The sequence below is a fragment of the Eremothecium cymbalariae genome, chromosome 4 (assembly GCF_000235365.1).
Source record: "Eremothecium cymbalariae DBVPG#7215 chromosome 4, complete sequence".
Taxonomy (NCBI): domain Eukaryota; kingdom Fungi; phylum Ascomycota; class Saccharomycetes; order Saccharomycetales; family Saccharomycetaceae; genus Eremothecium; species Eremothecium cymbalariae.
The window spans coordinates 16,060-34,803 of NC_016452.1; the positions used below are offsets into that span (position 1 = coordinate 16,060).

At 46.3% G+C, this 18,744-nt stretch overlaps 8 protein-coding genes across 8 annotated transcripts; 4 read left to right on the forward strand and 4 right to left on the reverse strand.

Annotated features, from left to right (window-relative positions):
• Window positions 1–98: 98 nt before the first annotated feature.
• Window positions 99–380, forward strand: ATG44 (mitofissin; the record flags this gene model as incomplete). Its single annotated transcript, XM_003645860.1, has 2 exons — window positions 99–107; window positions 168–380. 2 exons carry the CDS (start codon window positions 99–101, stop codon window positions 378–380), a joined length of 222 nt encoding a protein of 73 aa, XP_003645908.1.
• A 277-nt stretch (window positions 381–657) lies between these two features.
• On the reverse strand, window positions 658–3,012 carry BAS1 (Bas1p; the record flags this gene model as incomplete). The annotated part of the gene is made up of 1 exon (XM_003645861.1): window positions 658–3,012. One exon carries the CDS (start codon window positions 3,010–3,012, stop codon window positions 658–660), a length of 2,355 nt encoding a protein of 784 aa, XP_003645909.1.
• A 726-nt stretch (window positions 3,013–3,738) lies between these two features.
• Window positions 3,739–8,292, forward strand: UBP7 (ubiquitin-specific protease UBP7; the record flags this gene model as incomplete). Its single annotated transcript, XM_003645862.1, has 1 exon — window positions 3,739–8,292. One exon carries the CDS (start codon window positions 3,739–3,741, stop codon window positions 8,290–8,292), a length of 4,554 nt encoding a protein of 1,517 aa, XP_003645910.1.
• A 278-nt stretch (window positions 8,293–8,570) lies between these two features.
• On the reverse strand, window positions 8,571–10,505 carry GUT2 (glycerol-3-phosphate dehydrogenase; the record flags this gene model as incomplete). Its single annotated transcript, XM_003645863.1, has 1 exon — window positions 8,571–10,505. One exon carries the CDS (start codon window positions 10,503–10,505, stop codon window positions 8,571–8,573), a length of 1,935 nt encoding a protein of 644 aa, XP_003645911.1.
• Window positions 10,506–11,788: 1,283 nt separating this feature from the next.
• On the reverse strand, window positions 11,789–13,057 carry IMP21 (Imp21p; the record flags this gene model as incomplete). The annotated part of the gene is made up of 1 exon (XM_003645864.1): window positions 11,789–13,057. The coding sequence occupies one exon, from the start codon at window positions 13,055–13,057 to the stop codon at window positions 11,789–11,791; it is 1,269 nt and encodes a 422-aa protein (XP_003645912.1).
• A 557-nt stretch (window positions 13,058–13,614) lies between these two features.
• On the forward strand, window positions 13,615–14,802 carry RRD1 (peptidylprolyl isomerase RRD1; the record flags this gene model as incomplete). Its single annotated transcript, XM_003645865.1, has 1 exon — window positions 13,615–14,802. One exon carries the CDS (start codon window positions 13,615–13,617, stop codon window positions 14,800–14,802), a length of 1,188 nt encoding a protein of 395 aa, XP_003645913.1.
• Window positions 14,803–15,018: 216 nt separating this feature from the next.
• On the reverse strand, window positions 15,019–16,647 carry PCK1 (phosphoenolpyruvate carboxykinase PCK1; the record flags this gene model as incomplete). Its single annotated transcript, XM_003645866.1, has 1 exon — window positions 15,019–16,647. The coding sequence occupies one exon, from the start codon at window positions 16,645–16,647 to the stop codon at window positions 15,019–15,021; it is 1,629 nt and encodes a 542-aa protein (XP_003645914.1).
• Window positions 16,648–17,773: 1,126 nt separating this feature from the next.
• On the forward strand, window positions 17,774–18,733 carry Ecym_4014 (uncharacterized protein; the record flags this gene model as incomplete). Its single annotated transcript, XM_003645867.1, has 1 exon — window positions 17,774–18,733. The coding sequence occupies one exon, from the start codon at window positions 17,774–17,776 to the stop codon at window positions 18,731–18,733; it is 960 nt and encodes a 319-aa protein (XP_003645915.1).
• Between the last annotated feature and the right edge of the window lie 11 nt (window positions 18,734–18,744).

Below are 18,744 nucleotides of genomic sequence, written 5' to 3' on the forward strand. Positions count from 1 at the left end.
TTTGCACACAGATCACAGCACTGTATTGGTATTGATTGGCATTGGTATTCCAGTTTAAAGAGTGCATCCATCAGCTATAGAGGTCCTGGTGTTAGAAAATGGCTTTAGTATGTATATGAAGAAGGAGTGGTTGTTATGGGATCTTTATTACTAACGAACGCGTATAGTTTGGGAAAGTTATTCATTTATCTGCTGATTTGATATTGGTATCTACATGTCTGGCCGGCATTAAAAGAAGTACAGGTTTGACTTTGAAACTAGACAATATTAATGATAGTATAATTAAGGATTATATGCAAAAATTTTTGAACGTAGGGGAATCCACGTTTGATTACGCGGTTGCTTACTCTGGGTCTTCAAGCTATTTCCAACGAAGGTGAAAAATGGCTAGATTCACCGGCCCTACAGCGGCAAAAGAATATTATAGGGTTGGACGACTTGGTCTCACTATCTATTTATACTTCCATTCTAACTATATTACAATTTAACCCGAAACAAAAAAAATTAGTATTCTGCAACTGACGTTTATGAATATGCAACATATACTTTACCTGAGAACTGTACGTATTATTTGTGCTTTGTATTTGTGTGTTTGTCCTTATATTTTTCTTTCTTTTCGTTTCGTCGTTAACGTATTCTTCTTTCTCTTGCCTGAATTCAGCTTGGATTGAACGGAAGTCCCTTGTGTATCTCTTCATTCATTAGCCAGAAGTCAAGGTTGGATTTTGCAGATTTTAAACTCGAGTCCACCTCTTTTGGATCTTTTAGTGAACGTGCATCGTCTTTTTTCTGAGATAACTGGGAGGAGGTGCCATCAAAGTTTGTGGGATTGCTTGTATTCGGATATTGTACTCCCTCTTTAGATCCTTGTTGTATATTATTTGAAGTTGAACCGTTATTAGTCGTCGTAGCTCCCAAAGACCTCAAACTTTCCCAGAAATCCATCTCGTCATCCTCTTCTGGGGCTATTAATACTGCGTTGGTATCCGTGACACTCGATCTCTGGTTGCCACCTTTCTGGAGCTTCTTTCCTGGAGAGCCAGCTGAAGACTTCGGTGTTGCTGTAGCAGAAGTTGCCGCACTTAACAATATAGTATCAGCACTATTATTCCTTGAGCGTTTCCTTCTCTTTTTTGATTGAATTGTAACCGAGTTCAAGGGAGAAGTGTTATTAAGTTGTTCCGTATTGGCTTTTATCGGTTCGCTCGAGCCTAACTGGAGTTTAACATGTGGCGGCAAAGCATTAAAGTGTGTCAGTCTTTGGGGGGCAATCTCTGGGATATCCCGACAATGAGTTTTGTGGGAGCTCATGGAAGTCATGTTTTCGATCTTTTGATGGGAATAAGGGGCTGTAGCAACTTGGTTTGAAGAGGGAAAGTATCCTGAAGTGTTCATCCGTTGGAGGGTCTCCAGTGGAATACTATCAAAACTATGGTTTCGTTGGAGGAAATCAGCGTGCAAATCGAAATCGGTCCCAGTAGCCCCATCTTGGGTATTGCATACTCCTCCCAGGGGCGATGCAACATTAAATCGCTTTTGTTGCTGATGATAAGAAGCTGGGGAGATGTAGTGGTTATTTATGTGTTGGTGAACAGAAATCGAAAGACAATGCTTCTTAGCACACTCTATAAGCTCTTTCACCAGGGTACTGCTGTTGATATCACCACTTGATATCGCAATATCTTGATGGTTTTTCAAACTGTATTTCCAATCAGTGGCGGTATAATCTGGTTGCCTGGTTCTTGGAGGATCCGTCGCAGAGTTGAGGGGGGGTCCTGGCACCGAAGTTGGCGTATTTAGCAAAGATGCCGCAGGAATAATACTGGAAAATGTAGCTTCACCAACGGAAGAAGAAGATGGGCGTGCCATCTTTGTGGACAGAGAGGAAGGATGTCCAAATGGCAATTGAGGGGACCCAGCACCGGGGTAACCGAGGCCAGGTGATATTGATGATAACTGCGGGCTTTCGCTAGCACTTTTATTGATACTGGTCGATTTTTTCGTACTTTCATCATGAGATCGTTTGGTTATAGTCTGGCCAAGTGGGGATAAAGCTTGTTGTATGAAAACAGGAGTTTCGCTCCGGCTAAGGGGCTCGCAGTCGTAAATATTTGGCGAAGTTGCACGTTGCATAACAGGGGGGTTACATGAACCAGGATTCGGCACAGGTGAAGTTGCCTGCTGCAGCTGCGATAGTTGTTGGATAGTGTCTCCGTCGCTCACTTTAGAAGCATCCGGTTGTTCAAGCACGGTTGTTCGGAGACTCTCAAGGGTAGGCATCCCTCTTCCACTTTCTACAGCTCTCGTAATGACATCCGACGCCTTGCCGCGCATGATCATTGTAATGATCTTCCGCCATCTGTTCCGACAGGTAAGGCTCGGACGAGATTCCATTTCAGACGAAATCTGTCTCCATTTTGTGCCATAGATCTTCACCTTACTGATAAGTGCCAGATCCTCCTCAAGAGTCCAGCCTCTCAACCGATCCTTCGTGCTAGGATCCAACACCTCGATGTATCTTTTCGCACACTGATCCTCAGTTCTACCGGCCAACTCCTGAGATATTTTAAGCCACTGCGCACCATGCTTTTCGTACGACTTCAACAGCAGCAAATCCTCCTCTGCAGTCCACCGCCCCTTCTTTAAATTTGGGTCCAAACTACTGGTCCACCGCTTCCGCACATCCTTGGGCTTCCTCACATTCGTATCAAAGTTAAGCACAACCTTCTCCCATGGAATCTTCTTACAAACCATCTGCGACTCTCGTATCGAAGTAATCGACACAATACCATTCGCATACCCCATCTCAACCAAACATTCATCAACCGCCTTCCGTAAAATATCATCATCCTTCTTCGACCACGGCTTCCGAATCCCCCGTCTATGCGTCTGGAATCCCAACGACTCTGTCACATCCAGGGGATTTATCTGCTCCCGTCTCATTTTCACTTTTTTGGTCCTTACACACTTCGATGCATTGGTCTTGATTCCATCCACCTCCATAGAACCCATTTTTTGCTCTTAAATAGATCCTCGCCTGACTGTCAATCACACCTTACCTCTCTTTGTATCTAACACTCTCTGCCTAGTTCTCTTAACCTCATCGAATTTTATCTGTTAGCTAATTTCAACCAAATTCATGTCGTGAAAATCCCAAATCGGTGAAAAAAATCAAGAGATCAAAAAAGAAAAGCTGCCGTTAACTTATGACATTCACCCTCCTTCTTAAGAGTCCTTTACTTGAGAGAGGAGGCAGTTTTCTCTCTCTTATCGATGTAGATGTCGGAAGACGCTCCTGCCAAGTATTATTTAGACAAGATGTACATAGTGTTATCATGGGGTGGGGCTAGTAGTGTGTGCGTAAGCCTTGCCGGCGGAGAGGCGTAGTTGAGCGCTGGGCGCTGGGCGCTGGGCTGGGTGCTGGGGGGGAATGGAGGAAGGAAGAAGGAGGATGGAGGAAGCTGTTGGGGAGAGAGGAGGGTAACGAGGCGGGGGACGGGCAGGGTCACCATGGATTACATAGGTCAGCGGTGTTTAAGTATATAGAGATGGGTTTGGTTGGCTGTGGCAGATATAGAACATGCAGATAGAGGATTGTGTGTATGTTTAACAGGTGCAAAGGGAGTTTGGTACCTATGTGGATGTTGTATTGTTTGGTGTTTACTGAGGATTTTAAGGTTTGTCCTAAAGCATTTAAAAGGAATATATTAATCAAAGAAAGCAAGGGAAAGGAGGCTAATGGAGGCTCCGTATATGCCAGAGTATTCTCTAGAATTGCAGCAGTTTGTGGAGGAGGTTTATGTGGAGAATTTGGAGGACTGTTATCAAAAGTTGAGGCTTGAGAAGCTTATAGATTTGCTAGAACATGGGGCGTATCTCCTTGAATCTTACAGGGAGTTGTTGGGGCGGGGGCAAGTGGAGGCTGGCATAACGGCGTATGTTGTGGGAGCATTTTATTTGTATTTGATTATTCCGCAGTCGATTGAGTTTCATACGAGGAATCTTTCGTATTCGATATATGTGGATTTAAAGCGGCATTATGAGAGTGATCCAAATATGATGAATGTTATGTTGCTTGTGGCGGCAAAGGTGGGTTCTGTGATGCAGCTCTATCTATCTGGGGAAGGGGATGAAAAGTATGGTGCTCGGTTTACTGGCAGAAAGAGGGCATATTCGATGCAAAGTTGTGATTCGTCTAAACTTGCAGATACGTTGGGGAAACTGTCTATTGAGCGTTCCTCCACCAGGGGGACTACTGTGTTTGAAGGAAAGACGGAACAGGGTGCGTTTGGACAGCAGCAGCAAGATGATGAATGGGAGGATACTGTCTGGAGTGCTCCAAACCTGGAGCCGGATGATCAGCTAAAACTTGCTGTGTCGTATTCCCACTCACCCTCGATCCATGATACTTCAGATTCTAAAACCAAGGATTCAGGTCTTGAAAACAATTCTGCTGCAGAATTTTCTGTTTTAGATGAAGAATGGGTTTCTGAACGGCGATCTGGTTTCATGAGTCAGTCGTTACAGGTTGATTCTTCAGACAACAAAAATAATGATGAACTACCTTCGATTGGGGACCACAATGACGTCTTAGATCGTTTTTACACACATGGACAGGATTTGCGTTATCCCATATGTAATGATGGCGTTGTTCCATGTGAGAATAGTTCAATTATGTGGCTGTATGAGAGTTCCTCTATCAAATGTTTGGACTTACTTTCTAAGCTGACATCTAGTGAACGCAGTTCTATGCTTTTAATTGACCTAAGGTTACCTAAGAGGTATGAGTACTCTCATATTTTAGCTGAAAATGTGATTAATATAGATCCCGAGTTACTGTGGGATGATGAAAAGGGTGCACCTGTTTCTTCAGTAAAGGAGTTAGAGTTAGTTATCGATAACCACTTATTCCGCAGCAGACGGCAGTTTGCTACCATTGTATGTTACACGGATAATTATACCTACATGCAAATCGATTTCGACTTCGTATTTTTATTATTCAGATTACTATACCTTGGAAGACCCCAATTGGTTTTAAAAACCCTTTCAGGTGGATACGAACAGTGGAAGTCTTTCTTGAAGGAATTGAAAAGAACTGAGTCAATTATATTGAGTGATTTTTTGTGGAAACGCCCTCATAAAAACGAGCATAGTAATGATATAGTCATCGCATCTGGGGAACCCTCTGATTCAAATAATTCTAAGTCCTTCCCGCCGTCTCTGGTTGAAAATTCGATACCAGCTTTTCAATCTGATCACAAACCCATAGCACAACAATCTTCCGTTGGAATTGAACCAATTCACCGGTTTTCTTCTGTATCAACATACAGCAAGCCAGTCGTGCCTCCTCCAATACCAGTCACTAGGCCTTTACTTAACCCGGCGACGAACCCATTGTCCCAGTATTGCAGTCAGATGTTGGTTAATGCTGTGAAGCCACCTAGCACTAATGAGAACTCTGTCTCACAATCACATCTTTCAACTACTCCGGATGCCAAGTCTGTCTCACAATCAAATCTTTCAACTACTCCGGATGCCAAGTCTGTTTCCCAATCAAATCTTTCAACTACTCCGGATGCCAAGTCTGTCTCACAATCAAATCTTTCAACTACTCCGGATGCCAAGTCTGTCTCACAATCAAATCTTTCAACTACTCCGGATGCCAAGTCTGTCTCACAATCAAATCTTTCAACTACTCCGGATGCCAAGTCTGTCTCACAATCAAATCTTTCAACTACTCCGGATGCCAAGTCTGTCTCACAATCAAATCTTTCAACTACTCCGGATGCCAAGTCTGTCTCACAATCAAATCTTTCAACTACTCCGGATGCCAAGTCTGTCTCACAATCAAATCTTTCAACTACTCCGGATGCCAAGTCTGTCTCACAATCACATCTTTCATCTACTCCAGATGCCAAGTCTGTTTCCCAATCAAATCTTTCAGCTACTCCGGAATCAAATCTTTCAGCTACTCCGGATGCCAACTCTGCCTCACAATCAAATCTTTCAAATACTCCGGATGCCAAGTCCGTGTCACACGTATCTATTACCACAACAACCGTGCCTATGGTGTTACCTCCTATACCAGTTACGAGGCCTTTGATACCGCCGCCATTCGAGAATAACAGAGCCGATTCATCTTTATCATCCACCCGTGAAACCAATGAGACTGTACCATTACCATTGCAAACCGTTAGAAATAGTGGATCCATTCCATTTTACCCTGTTGTTCAAGACAACAAGCCTACTCTATCCGCTATTTTCAGCGATGAAAAATTAACATCACAATCTATTGTTAATCATGATGATGATGACGGGACTAGCTCAAAGTCTGTATCTAGTTCACATAAAGGTATCATGCCAGTAAAAACTGTTGAACATGATTGTGATACTTCACCACTGCCTAACTTACTTCCAAAAATTCCAAAAATTGTATCATCTGTCGAAAATATCAACTCTGGTTTATCTCAATTTGTTTCTGCTTCGTCTTCCAGGCCTGTTTCATCACACAATATAAAATACAGCAAGTTTAATATGTCGCAGCCGCCTATTCCTATTACTAAACCACTTTTGACGCCATCAAACACTGTTTCAACATTCCACGTCCCGCTTGCACCATCTTCTATACCAATTAGGGCAACAACGATAACGGCCTCACAATCCTCCCATCCTAATTATATGGCATCTCAAAAGCGGATGGAACTCTTCGAATCAGGATCTGTAAGATCTGTTACTACCTCGAAATATCCACTACCACTGGTAAACCCAATTCACGATCCTGCACAAGTTGCGTCAACACAGAGAACGGAAATTTATGATAATATTTGGCGAGCACTTGATAGGAGAAGCGAGAGGAGAAATCATCGAAGCAATGCATATGCTTCAGCATATCGAAAAAATTCATCAATTTCCCATAAAGGGGCTGACAGAAGCCCCGAGGAGACTAATAATATCAAAGTGGATGGCCATAAACTAATACGGAATCCTATCCCTCATTTTAGTATCCCAACAATTGAGAATAGTTATAACGAGTATGTTGCGTTATCAATAACTGGATTAAGGAATATGTCTAATACGTGTTATATTAATAGTATGCTTCAATGTTTATTTTCCACAAGTGCATTTCGGAACTTGTTTCTCTCAAATAAATATGCCCACTACTTGAAATCACCAGAAATGGATACAATGTCACGTTCTTTTTATATGCTATTTCGAAAGATGTACATGAATGGTGGTTGTTCTGTTGTGCCCAGTGGGTTTTTAAAAATGTGTAATACATTAAAACCTGACTTAAGAATACCGTATGGCCAACAGGACACTCAGGAGTTTTTATTATTTCTATTAGACAAACTACATGATGAGTTATCTTCAATTGAATCTGTGAGTAATGATTATTCACACCTATTGCTGCATGATAATGTAAGATTATATGTTGATGACGCTCAATATAATAAGTGGTTTGATCAAAATATCGACCAGAATGGGCTGTCGCCTATAGATGATCTTTTTCAAGGTCAAATGGAAAACCAACTATCGTGTCAGAGATGCGGTTATTCTTCCTACACATATTCAACATTCTACGTTCTATCACTTGCACTACCTAACCCCGTCGCTAAAGCATTTGGTAAGACTAAGAAGCTCAGATTAGAGGATTGTATTAATTTTTTTACTTGTGATGAGGTTCTTAGCGACCAAAATGCATGGGATTGTCCTAGATGCTGCAGCCCATCTGATTATATGAGTTATGATCATAAAGGAAAAAGAAAGATATCTACTAGCTTCGAAAGTTTAAATGGTGGTAATTCTAGTCGTTCCAAGTTGTTTAAATTTGGCTATAAGATGCGCTCAAGATCGGAAGCTCCTAAGTTTTCATCAAAACTTTCGGATAAAGTCAGCAATGGAAAGCCAGCTACTGTGAAATCTTTAAATTTTATCACCATGCCTCGGATATTGGTTATCCACTTGTCGCGTTTTATTTATGATCTGACCAAGAAAAACAACATTGTGGTGAGTTATCCGCTCATTCTTAATATTGTTCTAAAGAATAGCGAGGTTGCAAAATTTCGACTATACAGCATTGTGAATCATTTTGGCACATTAATAAGTGGGCATTATACGTCACTTGTGAATAAGGAATTAAATCATGAAATTTCACACGGCAAACAGAAATGGTACTATTTTGACGATGAGATTGTTAAGTTTGACACCAACCATGGTGATTACGACAATGGCATAGCTTCTGTGTCAAGCAGCAACGTTTACGTGTTATTTTATGAACGAATTTTTGATTGAAATAGTTACGTAAATAGGCAGGGGCAACTGTGTACAACAAGACACTGCTTTCCTCTTTTTTTATTCATGTTCTCGTCTACTACAATTATTGCTAATTTACAGACTGAAATTGCACATTTAATTTTTAATAATAATAATAATGTTTGGAACCCAGTGGTTACCAAAATTGAGTTCTAGTTCCTGTAAGTGACAGGGTACACTATATATATCCTTTTTTTAAGTTAGTTAAATCAATAAAAAAATTAAGTGTGTGGGGGAAGGGAAACGAAAAGATTTCACTATACACCAAATGTCTTGATGAATTCGATGGCGTATTTAGTTTCCATTTCACGCTTAGCGCTGTCCCAGCCTAATTCATCACCCATGATTTTCACAGTACCAGGCACTGCTGCGACAGCTTGTTTAGCATCTAAGAACGCATATCTTGTTCTTCTCATCAAAAAGTCCAAAGGTTTTCTTGCGTATTCGTTCCTGATGTTGTACTTTAACTCACCAACAGTGAATGGGTAACGGAAGGCATCATAGTCAACGTTGGCAGCAGCCTTTTCAGCTGCGAGGGACACAGGCAATTGATTACGTTTGTCGCTTTGGAAAATTTCACATATGGCAGCTGCTTTAGTGCCGTAGTTTTCAGACAAATATTCTGATAGGACCGGAGGTAAATTATATTGCTGAGACAAGATAGCAGGCAAGTTTGGATCCCAATTTTCGGAGCCAACTAATTTTATTTTCCTAGTAATGCACGGTTTTGCGTTAACAAAGTTTCCAACTTTCACAACTTCATCAATAGTTTCTTGTGCCATTTCTCTGTAGGTGGTCCACTTACCACCAGAGATGGTAACCAAACCAGAGTCCGAAGTGAACAAAAAGTGAGATCTCACCAAATCTTGGGTGTCGGAGTTATCCTTTCTGGGGTCTTTAACTAATGGTCTAATACCGGCCCAAGCAGATTGGACATCTTCTCTCTTCACTGGGAATTTAATATAGTGTTGCAATTCCTTCAATATATCTTGAATATCAGCTTCAGTGGCGGTTGGATTTTCTGGGACTTGTTTCATTGGGATATCGGTAGTACCAGCTAAGACCTTACCTTGCCAAGGCAAAAAGAACATGACTCTGCCGTCTGATGTTTCCGCATCGAGCAAACCCATGTCTTTAGGACAATAGAAAGAAGGCAAGATAATGTGGACACCAGAGGAGGGGACGACCATCTTTGGGTCTGCCACGGCCACCTTTGTGGTGATGGTGGCGCCCTCGTTAGCTTTCGACAAGGAAAGATCGTCGGGTAAGCCCTTTGGATGGTTTTCCATCTGCAAGATACGATCAGAAAAAGGACCAGTAGCACTGACGACTACCTTAGCCTTTACCGAGTACTGCTTGCCGGTTTCGCGGTCAACAGCTATTGCACCTTCAACTTTGCCAGTCTCCGGGTTTTTCAACAATTGTTTCACTTCCATATAGTTCAACAAGGTGGCACCATTTTCGATCGCCGTGACTGCGAGAGTCGAATTCATTCTAGAGTCATTGAAAGAACCGTCGTGGTAAACAAGACCTGCCTTCAATTTCGACGCATCCAACATGGGAGCCACTTGGGAAGCACCCGTGGCAGACAACAAGTATGAGGACTTGAGATTCTGTTTCCCAGCAAAGAAATCGTACATCTTGGTGCCCACGTAGAAGTAAGGCACCTGCCACCACTTGTAGACGGGAATCATAATCGGCAAAATCTTGCACAAGTGGGGGGCCGTGTGCAACATATGGGCACGCTCGTTCAAAGCCTCGATAACCAAATCCAATTGGGCCTTGGACAACTCCCAAAAAGCCTTTTCCAAATACCTGACACCGCCGTGAGCCATTTTAGTAGATTTTGAAGACGTACCCGATGCGTAGTCGTTCATCTCCAACAAGGCCACATTTAGACCTCTCGTGGCAGCATCAAGAGCCGACCCCGTCCCGGAAGCACCACCTCCGATCACCAAGACGTCAAACTGGTCCGTCTTCTGGAGCTTCTCCAAGAGCTGCGCTCTGGAAGGCGGCGCGGGAGCATGCTTTTCTAGCTTCAACTCCGCAGGCAGCTCATTTGCCACAAACCCAGTATTACTTATAGCATGCTGTTGACTGACAAATTGCCACGACACAACCGACGCGCCCGTAACCGTAGCAGCCGCAGCGGCCCACGGAATCACTTTTCTCGAGGTATATCTAAAAAACATCAGAAACCAAAAAAAACAACTTCTCTTCTGGTATTACCGTGCCCCGTAAGTGTATCCGTTATATGCTCGTGGGTCGTATTCCTATAATCTTATTCTTTTTCAACAAGAGATGACAAAGAAGCAGGGAGGGCCCTTAAAAAAAATCCGCGATCGTGCTGATATGGTGATAATGATATCTGTCTGCTTTGGTTTGCAAAAAATTTTTTTCTCTAAAAAAAATTTGAAATTCGAAAAACCCTGAAAAATTCAAACAGACTTTTTAAAATAGAATAAAAGAATATTGTGTATCTTCTGTGTGTTACGACTCGTCTTCTTAATTAGTGTATATTACCGAACTCTTCGAGCGAGCGAAACAGAATCTTATTGCAGGAAATAAAAACCGGGGGAAAAAAGTCGAGCAGTGGCAGCAGTAATATTACGATAACGAAAAAAACAACAACTGAAACTGTGAAACTTAGCTAGTTATATCAGATCTGCTGTGTGTAGAGTCTGTAGAGCGTGCAGACGGGTAGTCAGATAGCTGGGTAGATGGGTAGAGATAACAAACAAACAAGAAAGAAAAGAAGAACTGGGAACAATAAATATTGAGTGTAGTAATAATATTTTAGTTTTAGAGCCACATGCGCCTTGCGTGTCGCAAACTCTCCGGATAAATAATCTGCTTATATATATACGCATTTGACTAAAACCCACAAACAAATTTGGCACGCCCACACTGCTGCAATGGCATAACACCTCGGCAAGCGAACGCTAAATAAAATAAAAAAGCTCTCGGTGTGGGTTCTTCTTTCTGTACACAATCTGCGTTGTTTCGTGGTGCGCTTTCCTGCGCTGGGCCCAGGGGAAGAAGACGGACGGCGACGTCGACGTCGAGGACGACTCGTCTCGCCACGGCCGAGGTCTCTGTCTGGGGGTGCGTTCCGGAATGGGTCCAGAATGGTTGCGGAATTAGTGTGGAGCAGTTCGGTCTGTCCGGACCACGCAGCCACCTCTGGCAGCCGCCACGGCTGCCAGAGGTGGTTCCCGGTGTCCGGACCGGCTCCCGCGACGGTTCGTCCCCTCTCGGCCGAGCGGAAGGCGCTACGGCTTCCCCGCATCTCCGCTACCTGCGGGACGCGGGAGCTAAAAATGATCGAAAAACAAATGTTATAATAAAAAAGTAGTACGGTGAAAGATAGTTTTCCTGATAAAAGCGGGCAGCGGCAGTCGTTCTTTCGTTGGCTGGCGGTGGTGCCACAAAACCCACATCTATTGTTTTCCGGCTTTTTCGTTCTTCTTTTTTGTTAATCGTAAATTCCCTTTCTACGGGATCTTTTGAGTTTCTTGCGCACCACCAGAGTAGGTACAAAGCTGACGTAGCCCGCCAACGAGCCGGTTGCTATCTGCAGCGGGATGATTAGCGCCGAGGGCTGGAAGGCCTCAGAGATCTCGGTAAGCAGGTGGCGTGGATACGGGTGGTGCAGCGTGAGGATGATGATGTCAAGATGATCCAGCGCTGCACTGGTGGCGTCCAATAGAAACGCTACTTGCTCGCGTACCTTGACGAGGTGGGCTTCGACGTCGGCGGCATCGCACTGCACGACGATGTACAGCGTGTCCCTATTTGCAAGAACCGCGCCAAAGGTGTATGTGAGGGCGTAGAGTTTTTCGCTGTGGGATGTGTTGAGGTCTTCTAGGTAGAGGAGGAAGGCTTTCTTTTGCGGGCATTCGTGTGCTGCCGCCGATCCCGCAAGCGGGGCATGCCCCGCTTGCCCCGCAGCACCTGCAGGAGCAGGACTCAGGGCCCGCTTGGCGATGTGCTGTATGGCCCTTTTGCAGTTCTCCAGAACATCCACCTGTACCTTTTTTTTCTCTTGTTGCGGGTCTATATCACGTCTGTAGGCGGCTAACCAGGTGGCCTGCGAGTCCAATGTCTGCTGGATGCTAGTGGCGAAGTTAGGCAGCACACGTGCGCCCAGGTCATAGTCCAGGGCGGCGTCCACTTCGTAGTCGTTTTCCACATCGCTGATCTGTTCTTCGTCGCTAAGAACATCTTCGATGTCTTCAGCAATGCCCGCGGCGGCGCCCGCAGGCACGACCGTGGTGGTCTGCGGACTGATGTCGCCGAAGCGGGCAGCCGTCCCAGCGTGGCTGTCCCGGTGCAGCCTTTCCGAGGGATCGTGTCTTAGAATGGTCCATCTCAAAAGTTCGTGCTCGGCGATGCTTACCCGGCTTAAGGATCTGAGCTTGGTTCTGCTCCGGCTCGTGCTGAAAGACGAAGTGGCATCGGACTGCTTGTTCCTGGAGCGGCCCCTTTGTTCTGGTGGTTCTTCAATCTTGATTGTGACGCCCATGGGCGACGTCATGGAGCTACTGTTACCCTTGCCATCGGTCTGTATAATTCCATTACTTGCCTTGGCGCCGTTAGCACTGCCCGGTTCGCTGCTTGGACCGGCTGCGGCGGCGGCAGATTGGTTTTGGCGTTGGTGCTGTTGCTGCTGCTGTGGTGGTGGCATTACGAACATATTGCTGCTGCCGTTGCGGTTAAGTATTCCTCGACCGGGCTCGTCCATGGCTCTCTGTTTTCAGTATAAGGCCTGTGTGTACGCACTAACGTTTTCTGCTTGTTTATAATGGGGAGGAAGCTCGTGGGCGATTTCTGGAGAGGTAGGAGAGAGAGAAAGAAAGAACTTGTTGTGCTTTAGGTCTGTGCGGAGAGGGTGGTGTGTTGCTTTGAGTTGATTGTAAGTTTATGTTGCAAACGAAACGAGAAAGGGAAAGAAAGCGATAGGCAATGAGGCAGGCAGGCAGGCAGGCAGTACTGAAAAAGCGTTGTAATACTAACAGCAAAACACGGATATGGACCTGACACACGCAGCAGCACGAGACACAGGGGCTGCGGCTTTCTTGCTCTAAGGTGGTGTTTCTGACCCACGCTCACTCAGACGTCTCCCCTTCCTTTCCTTCCTTCTTTCTTTCTCTCTTTCCTTCGGTTTCGTGCGATTTTAGCTGGTGGGAAAAGACAGACAAAGACAAGCGATAGATACCTGGCGTACATACACGCATACAGACACATATACAGATATATATTTGGGTATTAGTTCAAAAGGAGAAGAGGGTTTCTTCTGCGATGACTGTTGAGTTACGCAAGACAAAGTTCTCGGCACCCGTGAAGAGGATTTTTGATTCTCATGGGACGCACGACTTTCAGCGGTCGCTGACGATGTATCGGTTGCAATCGCATCTGGAGCGGTATCTTGGGTTGGTTCATAACCAGGAGGTGCCAAAGGTTTCCACAAATGGGTCGGTGTCGTCCTTTGTTTCTATATTCTTGGATCGATTCCTGGAGCTGATCGACGAGACGCCACCAACGACGAATACCCCTAGGCGGTTTGGGAATATGGCATGTAGGGATTGGCATGCCAAGGTGCAGGAGGAGATGGATTCTTTGTGGAGAAGGTTTCTGCCTATAGAGAGGGATGCGGCATATGAGAATTGTATTATTGAGTTGAGATATTATTTGGGGAATGCCTTCGGCTCCCCTGAGAGGTTGGACTACGGGACTGGACACGAACTATCGTTTTTGGCTGTGGTCGTGGCAGTCGATATGTTGGGTCTGTGGGAGACATCAGAGTCTGGGCACGGGTTAACCGGGACGGATTTATTATACTTGTGGAACAAGTACTATTCGATAGTGCACAAGCTGATTCTGACATACACACTTGAGCCGGCAGGTTCTCATGGAGTTTGGGGGTTGGACGATCACATCCATCTTGCCTATATTATCGGGGCGTCGCAATGGTCTGACAAAGACCAGAACGCCCCTATTCAGCTCTCGGACATTTTGGACATGAAGTCTTTGTACCAATACGAGGACACGAATCTGTATTGCAATTCAATAGCGTTTGTGATGAAGGTCAAGTCCGGGCCCTTTTCCCAGCACTCGCCCATGTTGTACGATATTTCGCGCACTGTGCCTACGTGGTCCAAGGCCACTAGCGGGTTGATCAAGATGTATCAGGTGGAGGTTTTAAACAAGTTTCCTGTTGTCCAGCACTTTTGGTTTGGCACTGGCTTCTTCCCCTGGGTTGATATGAAAAAGGGAATGTCATTACCAAACTACGAGCTTTATTCCAAAGGGGCTTGCAAGGAGCGCGCTGTTGATGGTGATGCATCTGAGGATTCGACCACCGCGGTGCCAACAGCGACAGGCTCGTCTGGGAAGCTTACCACCAGCGCGGCTATGCCTCCACCACGAATGACAACAGGTTATTCTCATCACACTCCCTCGGGCCGTTATACAGTGCCAAGAAGATGAGAATGAACGCACGGTTTACTGGCGAGATGTTAGAGTGAAATAAATATACGTTATTGTGTATTTGGTGGATCAGTATATATGCAGTATATATATACTGTATATATATATATAAATATTTCCAACAAGCATCTAGAAAACATTAGTTTTGAGATATATTAAATCAAAAGGTCACAGTGGCCGGGATTTTATGTGTAGTGTGTATGCAGACGCTTCTCATTATAATTGTGGACCTGCATACAGGACTTCTTTGGTGGCTTGATCCTGGTAGATCTTGAAATTTTGCACGAATAGATTAGCCAAGGAGGTAACAGCCTTGCTATACTTTTCTTCACCTTCAACCCAGTTCCTGGATGGATTTAGCAATTCACTTGGGACTCCTTCGACAGCTCTTGGAATAGACAAACCAAACACTGGCAACGTCTCGTAATCAGCGTTAGCCAAAGAGCCTCCATGAATAGCGTCCAAAATGGCTCTAGTGTATTTTAGCGGACAACGCTTGCCACCGGACACGTAAGAAGCACCAGTCCAACCGGTGTTAATCAACCATGCGTTAGCATTATGCTGAGACATCTTCTCTGCCAACATAGTAGCGTACTTCATTGGATGTAGAGCCAAGAATGGCTGGCCGAAACATGAGGAGAAGGTTGCTTCTGGTTCAGTCACACCTTGTTCAGTACCAGCCATCTTGGAGGTGTAACCAGAAATGAAATGGTACATTACCTGCTCAGGAGTCAACTTAGACACGGGAGGCAACACACCTGAGGCATCACAGGTCAATAGGACGATATTCGAAGGGTGGCTATTGGACAAGCATGGAATCTTCGCACTTGGAATGTATTCGATTGGGTATGCACAACGAGTGTTCTCGGTGATGGAGGAGTCGTCATAATCAACCACTCTCGATACGGGTTCGTAAACCACATTCTCCAAGACAGAGCCGTACCTGATTGCGTTGAAAATCTCAGGTTCCTTCTCTGCGCTTAAACCAATACATTTGGCGTAACAACCACCTTCGATGTTGAAGACACCGTAGTCAGACCAGCAGTGCTCATCATCACCAATCAACAACCTATGTTGGTCAGCAGACAAGGTAGTCTTTCCCGTGCCACTCAAGCCGAAAAATAAGGTAACATCGCCTTTGGCGATACCTTGGTTTGCCGAGGAATGCAAAGTCAAGACGTTATGGTTGATAGGCATCAAATAGAACATAACCGTGAAAATACCCTTCTTCATCTCGCCAGCGTATTCGGTTCCGAGGATAACCATCTCCATAGCCTTGAAATTAATCTCCACAGTAGTCTTGGAGGACATACCCTCGGTGTGTGTGTTTGCCGGGAACTGACCAGCGTTCCAGACGGTAAAGTCGGGCTCACCAAACTCAGCCAACTCCTCCTCCGTGGGCCTGATTAACATGTTGGTCATGAACAACGCGTGGTACGCACGGCAGCAAACGATTCTAATCTTGATACGGTACCGAGGATCCCAGCCTGCAAATGCATCAACTATATACAAATGCTCACGGGTCCGCAAGTAATCCACAGCTCTTTCACGGTTGATGTCCCACGTCCGCTCTGACACCTTCCTATTCACAGGACCCCACCAAACCTTATTAGCAGACGTAGGCTCATCCACAATACGCTTGTCCTTTGGTGACCTACCCGTCTTCTCCCCCGAGTACGCAATCAACGCGCCCGTGCTGGAAATCGCAGTATTGCGCTCCAAAAGAGCGTCCTCATACAACAAAGCCGCCGGAGCATTCCGTCTGATAATCAAAACCCCAGAAGAGAGCCCAAGCTCACTCCTGATCTTCTCCTCAGGACTCTGGAAAACTTTTGAAGGTGACATCTTTCTTTATCAATGATGAACGCTTTTCCAGAATCTACGCTGTACCGATTAACACTAAGTCTTGTTATACTCTTTAGTACCAGTGATGCTTTTTGTCGCAATGCTTCAACACCAAAGTAGTACGCTGATGGCCGCTGTCGTCGTCTTTGTCGCCGTACTCTTAAATACTACACAACAATGGATAACAAAACCACTACAAAGAACAGCCCTCCCCCATCCTCAACACACATCCCACTAAAGAGCCGTGTATTTATATCCTTCTTGCCGCACACTACAATTGACTACACCTAATAATACTACAAGAATTATTACCCAAAATTCCACCCAACGCCATCGTTCCGGGGTACCATAGCATCCCACAACCTTGGCCAACGAGTAAAAGAGCTAAATTTACCCGTTCCCAACCTTTTCCCCCACACTCCTCACAAAATAATATTGCGGGCTTATGGGTAAAACACTACTGCTTCCCTCTTTGTCCTCGTTCTCGTTTCCGAATCACCACTGCCACTGCTCCTGCTGCTCCACCACACCGCGCCGCCCGCGCTCGCAGAATTTGTTTTTCTGTTGCCTGGGCCGCTGTCTCCTTTGCAACGCTTAATTACTACTGCTAAACTTGCGCTGTTATTGTGTGACGACAATTATTACTATGTAGAGTAAACACCAGGGCTCGGCATACTCACACTGCTGCGCTGCTGCCCTCTGGGATGCGTTCCGTGGTTGTATCACTGCGTCCAGCAGTATGCTTCGTTTGGCTGGGTCTTGGTCTTTCTCCAACCACAAGCATTACTCCGGGGCGGGCGGACGGGAAAAACGAGCTGTTTCGGGCAGAAACGCAGGGAACAGAGAGCCGGTGTGGCCAGTCCTTTCTGTCGGAGCGCTCCGAGTTTTCGATACGGCCGCGAACGCGGCGCGGGACAAGAAGGCGGGGGGAAGGAGACGAAGCTTACATTTTTCTCCGGGCCGCGGCTAGGCGGGGGGACGGCTGCTCGGGGCAGACCGGGATGAGTGCCAAGACTGGGGTGTGCGGGTAACGTGCGAGTGCGGCGGCACGCGTAGTTTATTTTTGTTTGGAAAAACGCGTACATATATCTCCAACACATAGCACATACAAGCAGTCGTGCGTGTCATGCATGGCCATCGTAACATAAAGCAGGATACCCAGCGACAGGCAAGAAGCCGGCGCTCTGGAGTGTTGGTGGTTGTTCCTCCTCGGACGGAGTCGGGGTGCTCGTCGCCGGCTGGCGTGGCGCCAGCCGGCAGACGCCCTCTCCATGCCATGCTCACCAGCAGCAGCAGCAGAAAAGTACCGCAGAACACGTCTTCGTGCACGATGACAAGCATAATGCACAGAGCCACCGGCAGCACGAGCAGTAGCAGCGGTACCGCCGCAGCGTTGGATCGCTACACCAAGCGCCGCAGACGCCTGGGCAGCGAGAGCGATGGCACCTTAAGTACGCTTCTCTTTCCCAGTGGCAACAGACAGCAGCTGGCGGGCGTGCAGACGCTACGCAGCGCTCTCCGCCCCAGCGCGGAAGTAGCGCCCAGGCTGCAATCCGCCCTATTCAGGTTTGCTACGGAGTCCAAGGTACGGCGGCACCGCGGAGGGGCGGCAGAGCCCAGCGAGGAGGCGCTGACGGCGGCGGCGAGTGCAGCAACGGGCGCTCTGGGGGATTCCAGGGTTAATGGGATGCAGCAAGTGGTGTCCGTTCGACCGATCTTCGATCCGCAGGGGTGTGCGGGCCGCTCTGCGCGATGTGGTGGTCCGCTGGATGACATAATGGGAGCAGGCCACGGCGCCGAGTGCCAAGAAGGGGTACCGCGTGCAGAGCAGCGGCAGCCAGGGCAGCAGGGGCGGTTCCCGGGGCAAGACCCGCCGCGGCGGCGGTTTTACTGGCTGCAGGTGGCCTCGGGGGAAACGGTGATTATCGACGGGACGTTGCAGCGAGAGGATGCTGTGCGGGCCGGCAGCACGATATATGTGGACGGAAGTGTTACGTTCCAGCTGTACGACAAGGTGTACTGGTGTTTACGATGGAGCACCAAGAAGGACGGTGAAGAGGAGGAGGAACAGCAGCAGCAGCAGTGAGGATAATAAGA